This window comes from Diabrotica virgifera, chromosome 8, assembly GCF_917563875.1.
Source record: "Diabrotica virgifera virgifera chromosome 8, PGI_DIABVI_V3a".
In the NCBI taxonomy this organism is placed as follows: domain Eukaryota; kingdom Metazoa; phylum Arthropoda; class Insecta; order Coleoptera; family Chrysomelidae; genus Diabrotica; species Diabrotica virgifera.
Window position 1 is genome coordinate 36,037,506 of NC_065450.1, and position 20,278 is coordinate 36,057,783.

The window sequence follows — 20,278 nt, forward strand, 5'->3', positions numbered from 1 at the left end:
CTATGAATATTTAAACTTTGGCAATATTTTAAAAAATTTCTGTTTTTGTATTTCTCTATAATTTTTTTAAGAACAGTTTCTTTTGAACGGAAATACTATATAACAATTGTATTTTACAATATAATGTTAAAGAAAAAGTTGCCGTACAGAGTCAAATGATTTTTTTAGCTTTATAAATCAAGTATACCATGAAATTAACATAAGCATTAATATACATTCAAATGAACAATAATTTTTTGACGGCATTATTTTTAATAGTACTTTTGAGTGCTAGATAATGTTTTGGAACCGAAGCCGTACTTTTTCAAATCACTCCCCGGACCACGGAAAGAGAGGGGATTGCAACCCTCGATTTTTTCACCTTGTCGCGTGATTATTGTACGGCGCTGCGGAATAATGGATTAGAAGTTGTATTAAAACAGTATGAAACTGCTGCCGTACAAAATCAAATGACCAAATTTACCCTGGAAATTGTCAGAAAATCAAAAAAAATTACCAACTTTGTGGCTCGCCATTTTTGTACGGCACTGCGCGCTTTCTTATGATTTTTTATGGATCTATCGATGGTAAAAATGCCGTACAAAAATATATGACCAAAATGTACGCACTCTACCTGCACTTTTGAATTCTTACCAGCACTCAGTTGGACTGCTTACAAGTGACGGCATAGTGCTGAATCTTATTATTTTATGCTATTATATCGTCCTATATACGTTACCTGGTGGTTCATATGACCCATCCATTTTGGACATGGGCCTGTAGTCTATTACAGTTTTATAGGTGCTGTTTTGAAGCTCAGGACGTAGTCTTTACATTGCACTAAATTATTTAACTTTATAAATGAAATAAACTATTTCTTTTTGAGAAAATTAAGAAAGATAACAAAAATGTAATACAAAAACCGAAAATTACCCGCTAAAAAAATGTTTATACAAAGTGATTAAAACTTTTTTCTGTAAAACTTATTTAAAATACATTTAATAATAAGCTTCGACAATAATAAATGTTCACCAAAAAATTTTTTGGCTCTTATACAGTATGTCTGCGTAACTTGGAACCTATTGATAACTTTTTTATTATCAGTCTAACGAAAAAACGTTATTCTTTTTAAAATACTCTGTATCGTATATAATCCAAGGTGCAACCATCAAATATAAAATTTTATTAATTTTATACGAGGTATGTCAAAAAATATGGATTTCACTCAAGAGTAAAATACCTTTATATTTCACAATATCGAAAATTGTTATAAAGAAAAGTTGTTTCGAATTAAAAAAGAAATTTTAGTGTTCAACTGCATCCTTCTAATTAAAATATTGTGAATAATAAAGGCACTTGTCTCTTAAGAAAATTCATATTTACATACCTCGTATAAAACTGAAAAAGTTTGATATCTGATGGTTGTATCATAGATTTTAGACCAGGTAGAGCATTTTATGAAGAATAACTTTTTTTCGTGAAATCGGTAATAAAATAGTTACAATAATTGTAATAAAATGATGATGGGTATCCGTAATTTGAGAAAAAATTTATACTTTTTTTTTCGATTAGAATAATGTAATTGTATATTAAAACATAGTTTTTAATTTCAAACAACTTTTTATAATAGCATTTTTTTATATTCTGGAATAAAAAGCTACTTTACTCTTTAAAGAAATTCATATTTTTGACATAACTCGTATAAAATTGATAAAATTTGATATCTGGTGGTTGAGTTTTAGATTTTTGACTATCCAGAGTATTTTATGAAGAATAAATTTTTCGTAAATTGATAATAAAAAAGTTTTCCATGTGGTTCCTAGCTACGCAAGCATACTGTATAAGAGCTTCTGTATAAGAATTTGCAAATTGTAATTCCATATTCGGATTCAGCATAACCAAAAACAAAATAGAAACATATTTAATCAAAGTAAAATGATGAATTCAACGAAATTTTTAAAATTATTTATACAAAACAATTGTTATTGTTTAAACAATTAATAAACAATTAGCGGCCAAATTTGCGAGTAGAACTTTTTACTTTAACATGTATATAAACTAACAAAAAAAGTTTTAGAAAAATATAAGCTTGTTTGAATTTTTCCGAAACAATATATATTTTCGTTCTAATTGCACTCCCCTAGTAGTAATTTTGGTTCATTTACTGTCAGTAGTTATATTCTAACCTTTGCTGTTCTTACTATTTTGCCCAGTATTATATTAAAAAGGAGAAATGACAGCGCATATTCTTGTTTCAGGCTACTACTTATTTGGAACGATTCTGAGAGTTTAAGATCTTTCTAGGAGATAATAAAAAAAGTTTTATATACAAACTATATTAGGTACAGGTGTGAGCAAAAACATCACAATAATAATATCAATATCAAAAATAAAAAATCACATAAATTAACTAGAGAAACAACAATTAATAATGTCCGTCGTATCCACCATGACCACCATGAGCATAAACCTGAGGATGTACTGCATGTCCAGATTTTTCTACTACAGCGTTGAAACCATTGTGGTCATCGGCTGTGTAGTGAACGGTACGGATGGTACCATCGGGTTCAGCAACGGTGTAGGATCCTTTGACGACATCACCATCCCTTACTTCTTGTTGAGATTTGTGGTCTCCGGTGTGGGGATCTTGAACACCATACTGGAATTGGTATTTTGGATGGGCATAGTAGTCTTGGTGGGAATCGTGTCCATATCCTCCACCTCCATATCCCCCACCTCCGTAATGAGCAGCTGGGACAGCATATCCGTGACCGGCGGAGAGCTGGTTTGAGGCGTAGGATGTTGCTCCGTGACCTCCTAGATAACCTGCTTGCGCTGCAGCCAAGATGGCAGATACGGACAGGATCTGCAACATTTTGATTAATTAATTGTTAATTAAATCATAGAATAGATGTAAGATTTTTAATTTAATCATAGATAGAGTATAACAACTTGGCTTTTCTTTATCCACATTTTTTGACTGAAATCTTCAAGATATACTGCAATATAGATTGTGAATATGCAACCTAAATATATAGGCCTAGATCCCGCGTACCAAAAAAGTTTATTAACAGCAAGCTGAAAATTTGTTAATAGCTTAACGGTGTCTAGTCGGAAAAAGTTTGATGTACGGGAACACTGGAACAGGGGAAGTTTTAATTGTGGAACAAGTTACAGGTTTATAACGTCAGACCACGAAAACGTCCCATGTATTTTGTCGGACCGAACTTCCAATTGATTTGTTACCCTTTCATTAAACACTCGTACAAAAATCAGACTGCTGTTTGTCACCAACATAATTCCTGTCATTTGACATGCTCTACGTGACGGACTTATTAAAACCCAACATATTTGTCGGACAAACATTTTTTCATATATTATATAAAGTTTGCTATTGAATAAACTTTAAACTTGTCCGGATGACACGTTCCACAATTAAAATCATGTTCCACAATTAAATCTTCCCCTATTGCAGTGTTCCCGTATATCAAAGTTTTTCCGACTAGACACCGGTACTATTAACACATTTTTTTGCTACTAATAAACTTTTTTTTGGTACGCATGATCAGTCCTAATAATTAAAAAATTCAAGAAGCTTTTCACGAACAGATTTTTCCAAGAAGAGACATCTTCTTCTTCTTCTTCGTCTAGCCATTCACGTCCACATCTGAACATAAGCCTCTTCAAGTCTTCCTTTCCATTTTTTTTATTGTACGCTACTTGTTGCCGATTTTTTCCGGCAGTCCGTTTTTTTTTTAGATTACCTGTCCATCTCATAGGAGGTCTGTTTGTGGGTCTTTTGTGTTGGTATGGTCTTCAGGTTCGAATTGTTCTGTGCCATTCGTTTAGATCGCTCCTAGCTACATGTCCAGCGTATTTTCATTTCAATTTTAATGATTTTTGTACGACATCGGCGACTTTCGTTTTCTGTGTTTATCCGCATGTGTTTGTTTTCATGTCCTTAAGTGTCCTTATATGCCTATCTAGAAGAGAAGAGGCTAATGGGAGTCAAATAAAACGAATCTCATATTGCCAGGTAAATGGTGGCATACTGGTGACTCTAAATCGGATGAAAGATTTGAAGCTTGAGTTTACGGAGGGAAACTAAGGCTAAGCCTTTGAAAGCCGAGATAAGCATTCTGCTATCTTCCAAGCGAAAATTTATGCTATAGAGATATGCCTGCAACAATTGATAAAGACGAACTTCAAGGACAGATCTACAGAAATTGTATATGATAGCCATATGACATTAGAGACACTGGATTATAATCAGATTGAGTCCAAGTTTAGTTTAGATTGCCTTTACATACGGCATTGAGGGGAACAAAAAAGTGGAAAAGCCAGAGGAGGGGCAAACAAATTCGTAGGCCCATAACGTGTCATTGCCAGAGCAAGAAGCAAAGCCAAAGGAAAATTATCTGACTGGGTGGAAACGTAACCACTCATATAAACAAATGAGTCTGAAACATTCGAAGGACTTTATACATGAAACTTCGAAAAAGAGATCAAAACGTCTACTAGATAAGAATAAGAATGCTCTGGGGATTATCGTAAAGCCTTGGTTTCCTCGAAAACGGCACCGACAAACTGCGACCGTAACACTGCGATGAATTATGATGAATGACGTCATAAAAAACTGTACCACGCAAAATAATAGCGGTGGTTTCCAAGGATGCGTTGGAAGCCACCGCTCCCAAATTCAGTCCAGGAGGTATTCCTGGACGTAAGCCAAGCATTGGATAAAGTATGGCATAAATGTCTCTTATGCAAACTAAATTAGAAGTTACCAACAAATTACAATATGATCTTAACGTCGCGTTTCATCAATAGAAGCTTCCAGGTAAAGCATGAGAACTAATACACAAACATATAACAAATTCTCGCTGGAGTTTTCCAAGCAAGCATACGAAAACCCATATTAAGACCTAATATTCACTTCTGGGCCCAGAGCACGCCAAATAGAATTCTATTTTGCTGACGTCACAAAATAGAATTTCATAATGGGAGAATCGACGGTTGCTAGGCAACGTGACGTCCTAAAATATAATTCTATTTGGCGTGCTCCCGCTTCTGACATACCGACAGATACAAATATCACCTAACAAAAATCCCAAGATTGCCTCAGAAATACTAAAAAATAAATTAAATAAAATTGTTGCCTGGAAATAGACACGAGAGTCAGGAGGGCTCGAGTGACTATTGCCGATTGGAAACAAACTTAAGAAAAATATCAAATATGGGAGAATTATTTTCTAATTTATTCTAATATCGTATGATATTCGACAGGTTATTTTTTAATACTTACATATAAAATTCAAGTCTTTGTATAAAAACATTTAGTGACATTTATCCCAATTAATGTGACACACATTCTTCAACTTGTCAAAGTGAACAGCACAGTTTAGCAAATATTCAGACGAAGATATTAATAAAATATTAGTTAAAATTATTTTTCTACAACCGTGTTAAAAATGCAATTTTTAGCACTCCATACGAGCGTTAAAAATGCTACTTTAGGGCAATATTGCTTTAAAATTTTTAAGGCACTGCAGTTCGTATTGACCGTTTAGGCAATTTTGATGTAATGTCAAAAAAATATAAAAATGGAATGTCAGTCAAGTTCAAGTAAAAGTTTTTGTAGATATTGTCCTGTAATACGTTTGTAGAAAAAATATTGTATGATATGCGTGTTAAAAAGTATATTTTTAAGTCTCTCATGTGAATTGCAGACCTCGCTTCGCTCATTGTGCAAACTTTCACATGCGTGCCTTAAACGTGTACTTTTAACACTTATATCATAAATTACTATTATAAATACAGCTTTTTTCATAAAATAATTTTACAGAAGTACAATGGAGTGCTTAAAATTGCCGATTTGTGTTATCCTCGTGATAATTTGTCATTAGGTGAAGAAATAAAAGTTTACTATGGTTCATTTTCATAAATGTAACAGTTGTCAAAACTAGGAAATTCGTTGTAAATAAACAGAAACAATCTACCAAAAAATATTCCCACTGTAATAATCTAAGTAGAAAATTCCCACTATACTAAAAATCTGATTGGACAGAATTAAACACGTGATGAAAAATCTTAATACACGATTGGAAATGAAAATTATTAAAAAATAGTCATTGTAAACTATACTAGGTGTATTAGCAACATTATCATTTAATTTCATTTAGATTCTCTCCAACTGGTTTGAAAATAAAAAAATCTAAAAGATCAAGTAAAATTTTTAAGTAGGTGTGTATATAACAGTTGTTATGATAATTTATTATCTGGAGCAACAAAAAATAATATAATTATTAATAATAAAGTGGTATTATATTTTAAAAAATTATAGTAAAAATGTGATTAATTTTTAAAGTTAATCAATCAAAAAATATTTTACACTAATATGCAATAAACAATTTAATGCGACTTCTGTATTGGATGATAATTACATAAGCATGCATTACTCTCACTAAACATATTTTGTATAAATTTTACACCACACTGTACTGATTATGGAATTTACTGTAGTAATCACTAATTTTCTAAATTAATGTAGGTAAATTAACACACCTTGACGAACATTTTTCTTATTGTTGTAAGTTCAGTCTTGGAACACAAACTGAATTGTTTAGCAAAATTTTGGCTTTTATATGATTGTAATGCTTGAGTAAAGCTACCGTTGTCTTTCCTAAATATCATAACAATAACATAACGTTATGAAATTGAGAGTGTGTCTGATGGCCTAGAATTTTTTCACCTAAACGCAAGAATTTGATATATGGTAAAATTGTTCAAATTAACTTTGAAAGTTCTTATTAGTGATATGGAACATAACGCGATTGGTTATACTCCATTGATTTTTTATTGTAAGCCAATTTGCTTATCTGATTCGAAAATAATTAGATCGATTTATGCTTTGGTAAATATATTTCTTTGTTTCGTTGTAAAGAATAATAGAAAATATTTGTTGTCGTGCTTGTACGGGTCGTGCATATACTTGACCCATAAATATTTTTGTATTTCATTCCTTCTCCAGATACTTTCTCGGACTAAAAAATGTATTCCAAACAACATACACCAAACAATATTTATATTATTTATTGTAATTAATCTTTTACATATCGCCTCCTCCATTTTATTCCCTCTTCCTTTTTTATACTCCTATGGTCGTAACCATGTAATACGCTCACTACACTAATAAATATTTTGTCGATATACGGATAATATGTATATGTATGGTCGCTTCTCTAAAACCAGACACAACTGGCTAGTGATTTTAGTAGGTAATTTTTAAGTTTTTTGACAATTTTGCCAAAATTCAATGTTTTTAATAAAACTTTTTTCCTCTTAGTATTTTTTCGATAAGCCAGTTTTTATCGAGATTTGGCATCTTTTTTTAATATGTTTACATAAAAATTTTATGGGAGCTTTGTTCCTTTAAACCTCCCAAATATTTGTGAACGTTCCAATTAAACTATTATTGTGGTCATCATCATCAATGGTGCTACAGCCCTATGAAAGAGCCTCGACCTTCCTAAGTCTATTACGCCAGTCAGTCCTATCCATTGCCAACCGTTGCCAGTTTGCTGCGCCTATTTTTCTCCCATCCTCATCTACACCATCTTTCCATCTAAGTTTTGGCCTACCCCTATTTCTACTTCCCACAGGTTGTGACATAAGGATTCTTCTAGGAGGGTTGTTATGCTGTGATCTTGCTAGATGTCCTGCATATTTTAGTCGTCCTATTCTTATAAGAGATACTACGTCTTTTCCACCAAATATATGTTTATATCTGTGGTATACCTCGTAGTTGTACCTCCTCCTCCAAATACCATTTTCACAGATGCCACCGAATATGCCTCTCAGGATCCTTCGTTCAAATATAAGCAGAAAGTTTTCATCTGCTTTGGAGATGGTCCATGTCTCCGATCCATATGTCAACACTGGTTGTATAAGGGTTTTGTATATGGTTATTTTTGTTTTTTGGCTTAAGTTTCTGCTTCTCATATGTCTACTCAGTCCAAAATAGCATTTGTTCGCTAGGATTATCCTTCGCTTGATTTCTTCTGTCATGACGTTTTCCTTGGTGATCAGGGAGCCTAAGTATGTGAATTTGTCCACCACTTCAAAGGTAGAGTTATCAACAGAGAATTGGTGACCGATGTTTATGGATCTATTGTTGGGTGTTGATGCCACCATCTTAGTTTTCTCCTCGTTTACTGTCAGGCCCATATTTTTTGAGGCATTTGAGAAGGTGGTATACATTTCTTCTAGTTTGCGTGTTGTGCGGGCAACTAGGTCCACGTCATCGGCATATGCCAAAATTTGGGATGATTTATTGTGGTACCAAGTTAAAACACAGGGTTTTTAAAACTTTTTTTACCTCTTAGTATTTTTTCGATAAGCTACCTTTTATCGAGATGTGGCTTATTTTTTAATATGTTTGAAAATATACCTAGAACTATAAATTATAAATAAATTTTCAGATTATTAACAGGTCTCTATAATCGTACTTAACCTATACAAATAATATGCTTGATTCGACAAATATTCAAAATATATAATAAACACTGGCTTATCGAAAAATTACTAAGAGGCAATAAAACTTTTAAAAACACTGTATTTAACTAATGGTATCACAATGGGGGGTGGGTTAAGGTAACAAAATTCCCATAAAATCTTTATGAGGCGCACAAATTACACTATAATTTTTTAAGATGTTCCTGCCATAAGAATACCCATGTAAATTTTATATTAAAATTCTGTAGTAGTTTTCGATATATTGAAAAAAATCGATTGTCATTTTGTAACTTCAAATCTTTTTATGTGCACATTTGTACTAAGGTAAGTTATAGTCCGTCCGCTATAACTTTTCTCATGCGGTACGATTCATTTTCAATCAATTTAAGTCAAAACAAAAAGTGAAACGTACGACGTTCGTTTCAAGTTATGTTTTGACTTAACTTGATTGAAAATGAATCGTACCGCATGGGAAAAGTTATAGCGGAGGGACTATAGGTTCAATCGTACTATTTTTGGTCCCAGAATATGGAATTTGATTTATGACCTACATTTTTGTTACACCCTGTATAGTGTCGCATGTAGGGCGTTTTACGCCACTAGCGACAACTACCTTTCTCTGATATACCTACACTTAAATGAGCTGAAAATTTTTGCATATTAATGTTACAGAATCTTACAATTTTCATAAATGGAAACAGTGTCAAATATACAATAAATTAAAATACCAAATTAATAAATGAAAATTAAATGGAAACTGAAGAGCAGAAGTTATTGGCCTGACAAAATTTAAAAATGGTATCAACCTGACACTATCCTTTGGTGACGTTAACTTATGAACAAAACTATTTCATTCGACATTATTTAAAATATGTCTTTGCCTGCGGTGCGTTCTTATAGACACACAGAGTCAAACAATTTTTTTATAGATATTAGTAAAATAGTTGGAGTATGTATTTTTTTTTCTTCCAGTCGCGTTTTTTAATACCTTATAATAGCCCAATAAATGACCGTTTTGGAGTGTAATTTCCAGGGGCAACTCCGAATTGCATTAAAATTTGGATTTAGGTTCTACTTACCATCCACTTCAAAGTTGAATTTGTGCCGTTGGTTGCTTTTACTTTGGGGGTGACAGTTACCCTTTCTCGGAGGGTGAAAAACGCGTGTTTAAAATAAGGCCGGAAATGGATAAATTGACTTATTTTAAGCACCTTTTGTTCTATAAAGTTTTTTACGTAAGTCAATACTTTTCGAGTTATTCGCGATTTAAAATGTTGATTTTTCAACAAAAAAAAAAAACTACGTTTTCAGACAGTTTTTCCCAAATAACTCAAAAAGTAAACATTTTATCGAAATAAATGTTTTTAGCAAAAGTGTAGCCTATAAAAAAAACGAAAAAAATGGTGTACCAGAAAAGTCTACAAATTGAGTAGAAGCAAAGTTGTAGCTCATGAAAAATACGTCTAATTCCAAATCAAATGATTCAACGCGAAATCACCGAAGAAAGAAGCGTTTTTTGGAAATACCTTATTAACATTTTTAAAGTATCGAAAAAAAGCTTATTATTTGTTTTTTTATAAAAGTTTATAGCATCAAAAATAAACGAGTTACACTGAAAAAACAAAGTTGACCCTTTTTTTTGGTAAAAAAAATCGTGAAATCCTTCCTCTATTTAGCACCCTAAATGAAATTAATCGTTTGGCTTTACCATCTATTTTAACTGTATGTGCAATGTTTATATGATCTGTAAGTTTGATTGGTTTGAAGTGCTTATTTTTGAAAACATTTGGTTTTATAGTAAAAAAAATTTTCTAAAAATTTTTGAAACATTTCATTCTTGCAAAATAACTTAAAAACTATTAGTGATAAGAAAAATCTTAAAGAGTAAAAAAATGTAGGTTTTGCTATTATAAATATGCTAGTTCCATTTTGTTTCTCCGTAAGACAAAAATTGGTTAAGATATGCTTAGCTTTCAAGCTTTCTCAGTTATAACCCTTTCAAAAATAAACACTTTAAACCGGTGAGACTGACAGATCATATAAAAAAAGAATGTGTGTGTACTATGTACGCACGTAAGAAGGTATTCTTCTATTATATAATAGGTAATTTAAACGAAGTAAATATACTTAAAAGGTTATTTGTATTTTATTTAAAAATCAAACTAACTTTCTTATCTACCACTTTCAAAAAATGTTTATTAAAACAACAAAAAATAAAAAAAATATATGAATCGCCCCGGGAATTGAACCCGCAACCTTCCAATCTCAGTGCCAACGCATTTCTAACTACTCCATCGAGGCACTAGAAATAGACATGTAAGTTTCGGATATAATTACACAACACGGCGACATATAGTGTAAAAATGTTATGCTTACATAATATTTTATTAATCCAAAAACACAAGAATTATAATAAATAATACATTTCCTAAAACCATTAATATAATCTTTTAATGACTTATTTGCACGGTTACAGATACATACATACCTATCTTGAAAGATTAGCAATGAACTACATACTGTCAGTGTGCGCAGGCGCGCGGTAAATGTACAATTTTACCCTCCATCGATTCGCCGCTAAAGAAGAATATCTTCAAAAATAGATAGGTAAGTAAATTGTTTGTTAAGCGGTAGCGATTAATTTCATTTGGGTGGCTAAACACGGCGAGATTTTCATGATTTTTTACAAAAAAAAAGAAGGCCAACTTTATTTTGAGCGTAACTCGCTTATTTTTACTGCTAAAACTTTTGTTAACAATTAAAACAAAGCTTTTTATAAACACTTTAAAAAGTTTAAGTGGGTTTTTCCCGAAAAGTGCTTAATTTTTCGGTGATTTCACCTTGAAATATTCGATTTGGAATTAGACGAATAAGAACGTATTTTTCATGAGCTACTTTAATTTTGTTTGATTGATAGACTTTACTGATACACCATTTTTTTGGGTTTTTTATAAGCTACATTTTTGCTAAGGATATTTTTTCGATAAAATATTTACTTTTTGAGTTATTTGCGAAAAACCGTCTGAAAACGTAGTTTTTTGTCGAAAAATCAACATTTTCAATGGCAAATAACTCGAAAAGTATTGACTTACGTAAAAAACTCTATAGAACAAAAGTTGCTTAAAATCAGGCAATTTATCCATTTCCGATCTTATCTTGAACGTTTGCTTTTTCACCCCCGAGAAGGGGTGACTTTCACCCCACAAGTAAAAGCAACCAACGGCACAATTTCAACTTTGAAGTGGAGGGTAAGTAGAACCTAAATCCAAATTTTCAGGCAATTCGGAGTTGCCCCTGAAAATTACACGGTATCGCCGAATTTCCCGTTCATTTACTGGGCTATAAGTGCTCTGTAATACTTGATAATGAATTTAGTATGAAATAAAAATAGTATGGCTTTATTTTTTTTCAGGCATGTGTATTTCCAAAGTTAATGACGTTCTGAAAGATCCCTATTATTTTTTTTGTAAGGGATCTTGGAATTTCATTTGCATTGACTAATACAATAATCCGATTAAACTTCGGATTCTCGTGTTAAAGTTCCATAAAGTACATAGACAGATCTTTTTCAAGTTTAGTAAAAAATAATTAAAGATATAATGACGAAGTATATTTATTTTGATTGAAATATCTAAGATACCGCTCAGTTATAAACTATAATAATTAATTGCTTGTAAAAAAATAAATGCCAACAATGTATTTCTCGCTAACAGAGCAAATAATATTGCTCGTTATACTTACCGCATTTATTGTTAAAAAGTGATCTTATCTATTTAACAATTACAAATAACTTAATTTAATAAAGTCCATTAGATAAAATAGTTTTTATATACCATTACCAATAAATTATGTTTATATATGGTGTCAAAAACTTTAAAGGTATGCTCGATAACTTTGCACAAATTATAAAGAAAGATACCTACTATATCAGAATCCTGCCAAACGACACTGTTAAAGTTATAACACATACAACAGATACCTATCGTCCACTGGTAAGACATTTACGAGAAGAAAAAATCGTTCACCATACTACTTACCAAGTACAGAAAGACCGTGCCTACAGAGTGGTAATAAGACATATCCATTACTCTATACCCACAATAGATATAACAAAGGAATTCGAAAAACCGGCCATAAAGTTCGCAATATAACCAACGTCCGACACAAACAAACAAAGGGACCCTTATCTATATTTTTCATAGACCTTGAACCCAAGAGTAACAACATAACAAAGACATATTTAATCTAGAATTCTTATGTCACGCCAAAATAGCAGTGGAAGAGAAACTCAATCATCCAATGCATGCGATGTCAAGCATACGGTCATAGTAAAACATATTGTACTAAACCACAACACTGCGTCAAATGTAGTGGACAACATGATACAAAAATTTTTGTAAAACTCCTAGAAACACTCCGGCTAAGTGTGCACTATGCAAACAAGATCACCTTTCTAACTATAAGGGCTATGTTGTCTACATGGAACTAGTAGAAAACAGAAATATGCCAAAAAGAGGAAACAAATAGTAATGAAACAAATTACCACTCTACAAAATCATCATAGAACATTTGCAAATGTGACAGCAAATCAAACCAACCACGACCAATAACCTAAAACGAACATAGAACTACAACTAATAACATTCCTTAACGAGATCAAAAACATGTTCTCGCAACTCATGAGTCAAAATAGTATGATATTGAACTTACTAACACAAGTCATTAACCGAAGAAATTTGGTAATGATAAACATAATTAGAATTGCCACATGGAACGCTAATGGCCTACTAAACCATAAACAGGAAGTATTCACTTTCTTAAACCAGAATAAAATCGATGTACTGCTTATTTCAGTAACCCACTTTATCCATCTAACTACGTTCAATATTCCGCTCTATACTACATACAGTACATCTCAACCCGATGGTACAGCTCATGGCGGCTCGGCCATAATCATACGCAGTTGCATATCACATCATGAATTGCCAAAATATGCAACAGAAAAAAATCAAGCAGCAATCGTTCAAGTGAATGCAACGCCATGGCACTTTAACATATCTGCAATCTACATCCCACCTCGTCATGCAATCTCCACAGATGAATACAAAACCTTCTTTCAATTACTTGGCAGTAAATTTGTAGCCGGAGGAGATCGGAATGCGAAACACACACACTGGGGCTCAAGACTCATGACAACAAAAGTTCGTAACTTTTTAAAAGCAATGACCGACAACAACTATGATTGCCACGCCAACGGAATCCCTACTTATTGGCCGAGTGACCCCAGAAAACTTCCAGATGTGCTAGACTTTTACATAAGCAAGGGAGAATCCCAGAACAACTCTCTAATAGAATCCAGCTATGATCTCTCATTAGATCATACACCAGTTATTATGAACAAGAGTACCACAGTTATAAACAGCACACCCCCTCCTCGACTCACGTCCAAAAACAACAACTGGGCAGATTTCCAATACTACCTAGAAGAAAACATTAATCTTAATTTGCGAATCAAATCTCCACACGAGATAGATACAGCAGCTCAATATTTCACCACCCTTGTGCAAGAAGCGGCATGGCAAACTACACCACGAACTGAACGCAGACCGATACATACAACAAATGTTCCCCCACACATTCGCCAACTCATTGCTGAAAAACGTCGTGCGAGAAGAAACTGGCAAAGATCTAAAAACAATATAGATCAACACATATACAATAGACTACGTAAACAACTTAGAGTAACCATAAAAGCTGCAAACAACGAAACCTTCGAATATTACATTACAAACCATACAGCCAATAATCAGATGCTATGGAAGGCGACTAAAAAGCTCAAAAAACCATACATAACTATTCCTCTCCTCCATAAACCAAATGGTAAATGGGCTCGTCCCAACTAAAAAAAAAGCGGATGTCGTTACTGAATATCTTAGGAGTGTATTTCAAACCGAGCCACCAGATCCTGATGAACAAGTGGAAGAACTAATTAGCGCAGCATGTTAAATGTCCCTTTCGATCAAAACTTTTACTCCTATAGAAATAAGAAAGAAATAAACAAAGTCAACTCACGAAAGGCTCCAGGTTATGACTTAATCTCGGCACAAGTACTAAAACAACTTCCTTGTAAGGCCATTATTATGCTAACAGTTATGTACATTTAATCGCATGCTAAGATTATCATGCCTTCTAAAAATATGGAAATTTACAGAAATCATAATGATCCTTAAGCCAGGCAAAGAGCCAAATGAAGTAACATTTTTTCGACCCATCAGTCTACTCCCAATCATTAGCAAAGTTTTTGAAAGATTGTTGTTACAAAGAATATACGCAGATAATGCATTCTTAACATTACTACCAAAACAGCAGTTTGGTTTTCAGGAAAATCACTCTACTACACAACCAACAAGTCCATCGAATAATAAATGAAATATCAAAAACTCTCGAAGAAAAGAAATACTGCAATGTCGTATTCCTAGATATCTCACAAGCGTTTGAGGAAGTTTGGCACAGAGGTCTGCTTTACAAAGTAAAATAAGCACTATCCAGTAACTATTTCCTCCTAATCAAATCTTACTTATTAAATAGATATTTGTCTGTAAAATTCAACGAACAACAATCCAGCCTCTGTCCTATTAACTCCGGAGTTCCGCAGGGTAGTGTTCTCGGGCGGCTGCTTTTCTCACTCTACACAGCCGATATACCAGAGTCTCATAATACTACGATCGCTTCCTTTGCTGATGACGTAGCAATACTAGCTGTAAATCTGTAAATGAAAATCCCATACAAGCCTCACAAGACCTGCAACACCATCTGGACGTACTCAGTGAATGGTACACAAAATGGCGAACAAAAGTACACAAAACAAAATAATCTCAAATAACGTTTACCAACCGCCACAATACATGCCCACCTGTAAGAATGGAAAATGTACGAATACCAACAGTAACAGACGCTAAATACCTTGGCCTCCATCTCGACCAACGTCTCACTTGGAAGAAACATATCCAGACCAAAAGAAGAGAGCTCGACTTAAAATTCCGGCAAATGTATTGGCTCCTTGGACGCAGATCAAAACTCAATATCCAAAACAAAATTCTTCTGTACAAAGCAATACTCAAACCTATTTGGTACTACGGACTACACCTTTGGGGCTGAACAAAGTCAACATCACTGAATATCATCCAAAGATTTCAGTCTAAAGTTCTAATATCAATAGTGGATGCACCATGGTACGTAAGTAATCAAACACTTAACGAAGACTTAAATATACCTTTCATCAGAGAAGAAATCCGTCGAGTCACGGAGTCACAAAATGAGCGTACTATTCACCATGAAAATCAGTTAGTAAGGGAATTATTCCACAATGGCCCTGCCACAAGGAAGCTAGATAGGACCTGGCCTCAAGACATAATAAGGTGAGACATAATTGGAAGTCTCTTCTTCATGCCCAAATATTGGAACACATTTACTTAATACTTGTAATGATGTAGATTGTAAATAAACAAAATAGTTATGTATAAAATTATGTATTATATAAAATAAAAAATAAATTAGTTACTACAATAATGGCCGGTTTTGGAATTAGATTACCAAAGAATGCATGATTCACCAACTCAACTTTTTGTTGAACTCATCCAATAATATTGAATTATTTTAAAATTCAAAGAGAGATGGTTTGGTTGAAGATTTTTAGAAATGTGGTTAGTAACCTATATTAAAACTGGAACCAGCCAACATTATTATTAGTGCAGTCACTGAAGGTTTTCACCTCCGATTTCGTTGAACCTCTATCGATTTTCATGAAAATTGGTGAGAAATTAGAGGATACCTCAAGGAACAAAGGTGACATGATGTCAAATTGCGCTTTTACCCTGGGGGTGGATGCCACCCCTTCTCGGGGGTGAAAATTATTTTATTAAAAATAATACCGTAAGTCGATAGAGGGACAAATATAAGCAATATTTGTTATATAAAGTTATTAAAATAAATAAACAATTTTTGGGTTATATTAAAGACCAAAGATTTTATTTTTTCGTAAAAAAATGAATGTTTTAAATCTGTTTTTCCCGTATAAATCAAAAACTCTAAGCTTTTACAAAAAAGTTATTATTACTGAAATTGCATATAATAAGAAATTGAATACATTCCTTACATAAAGAACTAAACTAATGTTAGTTCAAAGTGAGTTATTGGCAATTTAATGTATATTTTTCGACGAGTACTCAAATCTAAGTATTCAAGCTTGAATAACGGGAAAACGATGCAATATATAAAATATTCCTGTTAAACATTTGCCAAAGTACTTCGGAATACCTATCAAATAAGCTTCAGAACAAGGTAATAGCGTCAAAATTAAGCAAGTTATAATGAAAATAAAAGAACCGTTTCGAATTTTTTAGGAAAAAGTGAAACATAAAACATACGCCATTTCCACAAAAATTAAAATTTTACTTATTAAAATTGACTTATGGTATTATTTTAAATAAAATAATTTTCACCCCCGAGAAGGGGTGGCATCCACCTCCAGGGTAAAAGCGCAAGTTGGCACCATATCACCTTTGTTCCTTGAGATATCCTCTATCCACTCACCAATTTTCATGCAAATCGATGGAGGTTCAACGAAATCGGAGGTAATAGCTCATATCCAACTTCAGTGACTCGACTATATTCCAGCATTCCAGCAATGAATTCTATTTTAAAGGTTTCTGTTCTAACCAACTATTGAAGTCTACATTTTAATATTGTTGCGTAATGTCAACAAAAATGTAAAAAATTTACGTTTTTATTTAAAAAAATAAAAACATATCGTTATCGTTAGTATTAAGAAATATGTTTTAGTGCTTGACCATATTTACATAAAAGATAAAGAAAATATCAAAAATTGAGCTACTTATATCGTCGATAAATTCTAAATAATGATTTCTTTCTAAATAATGAATTTCTTTGATTTAAAAAATAACACTTTCTTTGTTAGTTGAATAGTTCTTAATCTTAAATTACAAAAATAATAAATATATCATATTTATTTACACCAAAACATTGGTTTTCTCACCTATTATATCAAAAAAATGTTAATCTGCATAAAATTCGTCCAAGGTTGTGCCCAATGAGACACCGAGCTTATAATAATTAAATTTAATATGTTATTTAGTCGTAAAAACCGATTCACCGCGGTTGAATACATTCAACTTGATACCAATATTATTATAATGTTCGATTACTTAACACTAATTTGCATTTCCTAATGTCTGATATATTTTTAATATGATATGTAGTAAGTTCTTTCTAGCATGTGTGAAACAGAAGTTTAAACGTTGTTCTAGTATAATAGCTAGAAGTAAAATTAGTTATTAGATAATAACTTAATTATTACTTATCACTTAAGTATTGGGCATAAGATTTATTGAGAAACGTAATAGACCAGGGCGCATCTGTAAAAATATTAGTACATTTGGACGTTGAGAGGTGACTCAAATTTTTTTGCAGAAATTGCTTAAAAATAACTCAAATAATAATATTTGAGTAATTCTCCCTCTCAAAAAGGTCCGGAGGATTGTTTAAATAATCAAAATGTCAAAAAATGAAGGAAAAATTCGATTTTTTTCTTGGTTTTTTGATTATAACTTTAAAAGTATTCATTTCCGAGAAAAGCTGTACCAACATAAAAGTTGCGTAATTAAATTTCCTGCAATATAGAATTGGTTCAAAAATTTAAAAAATAGTCACCCTTGTTGCAAAATAGCAATAATTGCGAAAAAAACATACAAAAACAAGTATTTGAATTTTACGCTTTTAAATCATTTATACTACACTTAGGACCTTCATATTTCATGACCAAAAACTTTATGATACAGTAAAACAAAGGTGTAAATTTGATTAAGATCGGTTTAATAGATTTTGGAAAATAAATTTTGCAATCCAGCTTTCGCAAAAAAAATTCATTTTTTGAAAATATTACAGAACTAAAAGTAAAGCAGATAGTAAGTTGAATTTTTTTCTGCATATAGAAGTGTAATGTACCTTTCAGTTGCAATTTGCAAAATTAAAATCGATTAATTACAACGTCGTCAGGAATTTTTTTAAATTAACATTTATTATTGGTGCTATGCGCAGGACAGCGGATAGTTTGCTTTGATTGAGCATTCCAATGACCTTTGATAATGATTGATACGTTTTAATTTTAATTACATTTCGATATTAATAAATAAGTTTGTTTATTGCAAAATAAAAGCACATACTCTATTATTTGAACAAACACTTTTTTTTTAGCAAAAGCTCTCTTTGTTCATATCTTTTAACTTAGAGAATAAAAATTTATTATTTTTAAACATATGCAATTGTTTAAACAATATTGCACAAACAATAATAAAATTAGTTTGATTTTTGTGGAATTAAAATATTAAAATACAACAAAATATAGAGTAAAAAAATAATATATTAGATAAAGATTGGAAGAAATTTTGGTGGAAACCAACTTGTGTGAATCGAACACCGCTGTCCTGCGCGTAGCACCAAAAATTAATGTTTATTTAAAATATTTCCTGACGCCGTGGTAATTAATTGATTTTAACTTTGCAAATTGCAAATGAAAGATACAGTACACTGCTATAAGCAGAAAAAAATTCAACTTGCTATATGCTTTATTTTCAGTCCTGCAATATTTAAAAAAAAAATGAATTTTTTCTGCGAAAGCTGGATTGCAAAATTTATTTTGCAAAATCTATTAAACCGATCTTAATAAAATTTACAATGTTGTTTTACTATATCATAAAGTTTTTCTGGGTAAAATATGAAGGTCCTAAGTGTAGCATAAATGGTTGAAAAACGTAAAATGCAAATACTTGTTTTTGTATGGTTTTTTTCGCAATTATTGCTATTTTGCAACAGGGGTGACTGGTTTTTAAAATTTTAACCAATTTTATATTGTAGGAAATTTAATTACGCAACTTTTATGTCAGTTCAACTTTTTTTCGGAAATGAACAGTTTTAAAGTTATAATCAAAAAACCAATAAAAAAATCGAATTTCTCCTTCATATTTTGACATTTTGATTATTTAAATAATGTTCCGGATCATTTTGAGTGGGAGGATAACTCAAATATTATTATTTTAGTTATTTTTAAGCAATTTTTGCAAAAAAAATTTAGTCACCTCTCAACGTCCGTCTCAAAACAGATGCGCCCTGTACTATAAAAGCTTTCAGAATAAATTACTTTATTTGGGTAAAAATGTATCTCTTTATAATAATTATAAAGTATACAAGCGTCTGATCGTAGATCTCTCTCACATTGGCTTTTCTACTTCATCAAGCCATGTTGTTTTCGGTCTTCCTCATTTTTTTTGCTCAGGTGGCTGCCAATCTAATATTAAGTTTTTCAGGCGATTGTCTTTCATTCCCTGAACATGTTAGTACCAAATAAGCTGTTTGGGCTGTATTTTTTCCATGATGGTAAACATTAACTGATTTGGTACGTATTTGATGCATTCATAACAGAAAACAGAAAATTATCTTTAACAACAATTAATATGCCATAAGATAAAATTGGCTTGAATTTAAAATTTCACACTACAAATAATTCCACCTCACGGAAAAGGATTCCATGAAGAATGACTTCTGTCGAGCTTTCTTCTGTTAGTCCGGATATGTTTCTTCCACTTGAGGCGTTGGTCAGGACGGAGACCAAAGTATCTAGCGCCTGTTGCTGCTGTTGTTGGTTTTGAACCACAACATGGTCGAAGCTCTGAAACAAGCACAAGAAAAATGTTGCCGAAAAACCAAAAGG

General features: G+C 32.2%; 1 protein-coding gene across 1 annotated transcript; it reads right to left on the minus strand.

Annotated features, from left to right (window-relative positions):
• Positions 1–2,299: 2,299 nt before the first annotated feature.
• LOC126889895 (adult-specific cuticular protein ACP-20-like) lies at positions 2,300–6,604 on the minus strand. The gene is made up of 2 exons (XM_050658610.1): positions 6,544–6,604; positions 2,300–2,845 (listed from the first exon to the last, which is right to left on the minus strand). Exons 1-2 carry the CDS (start codon positions 6,553–6,555, stop codon positions 2,405–2,407), a joined length of 453 nt encoding a protein of 150 aa, XP_050514567.1. The 5' UTR covers positions 6,556–6,604; the 3' UTR covers positions 2,300–2,404.
• Positions 6,605–20,278: the final 13,674 nt, after the last annotated feature.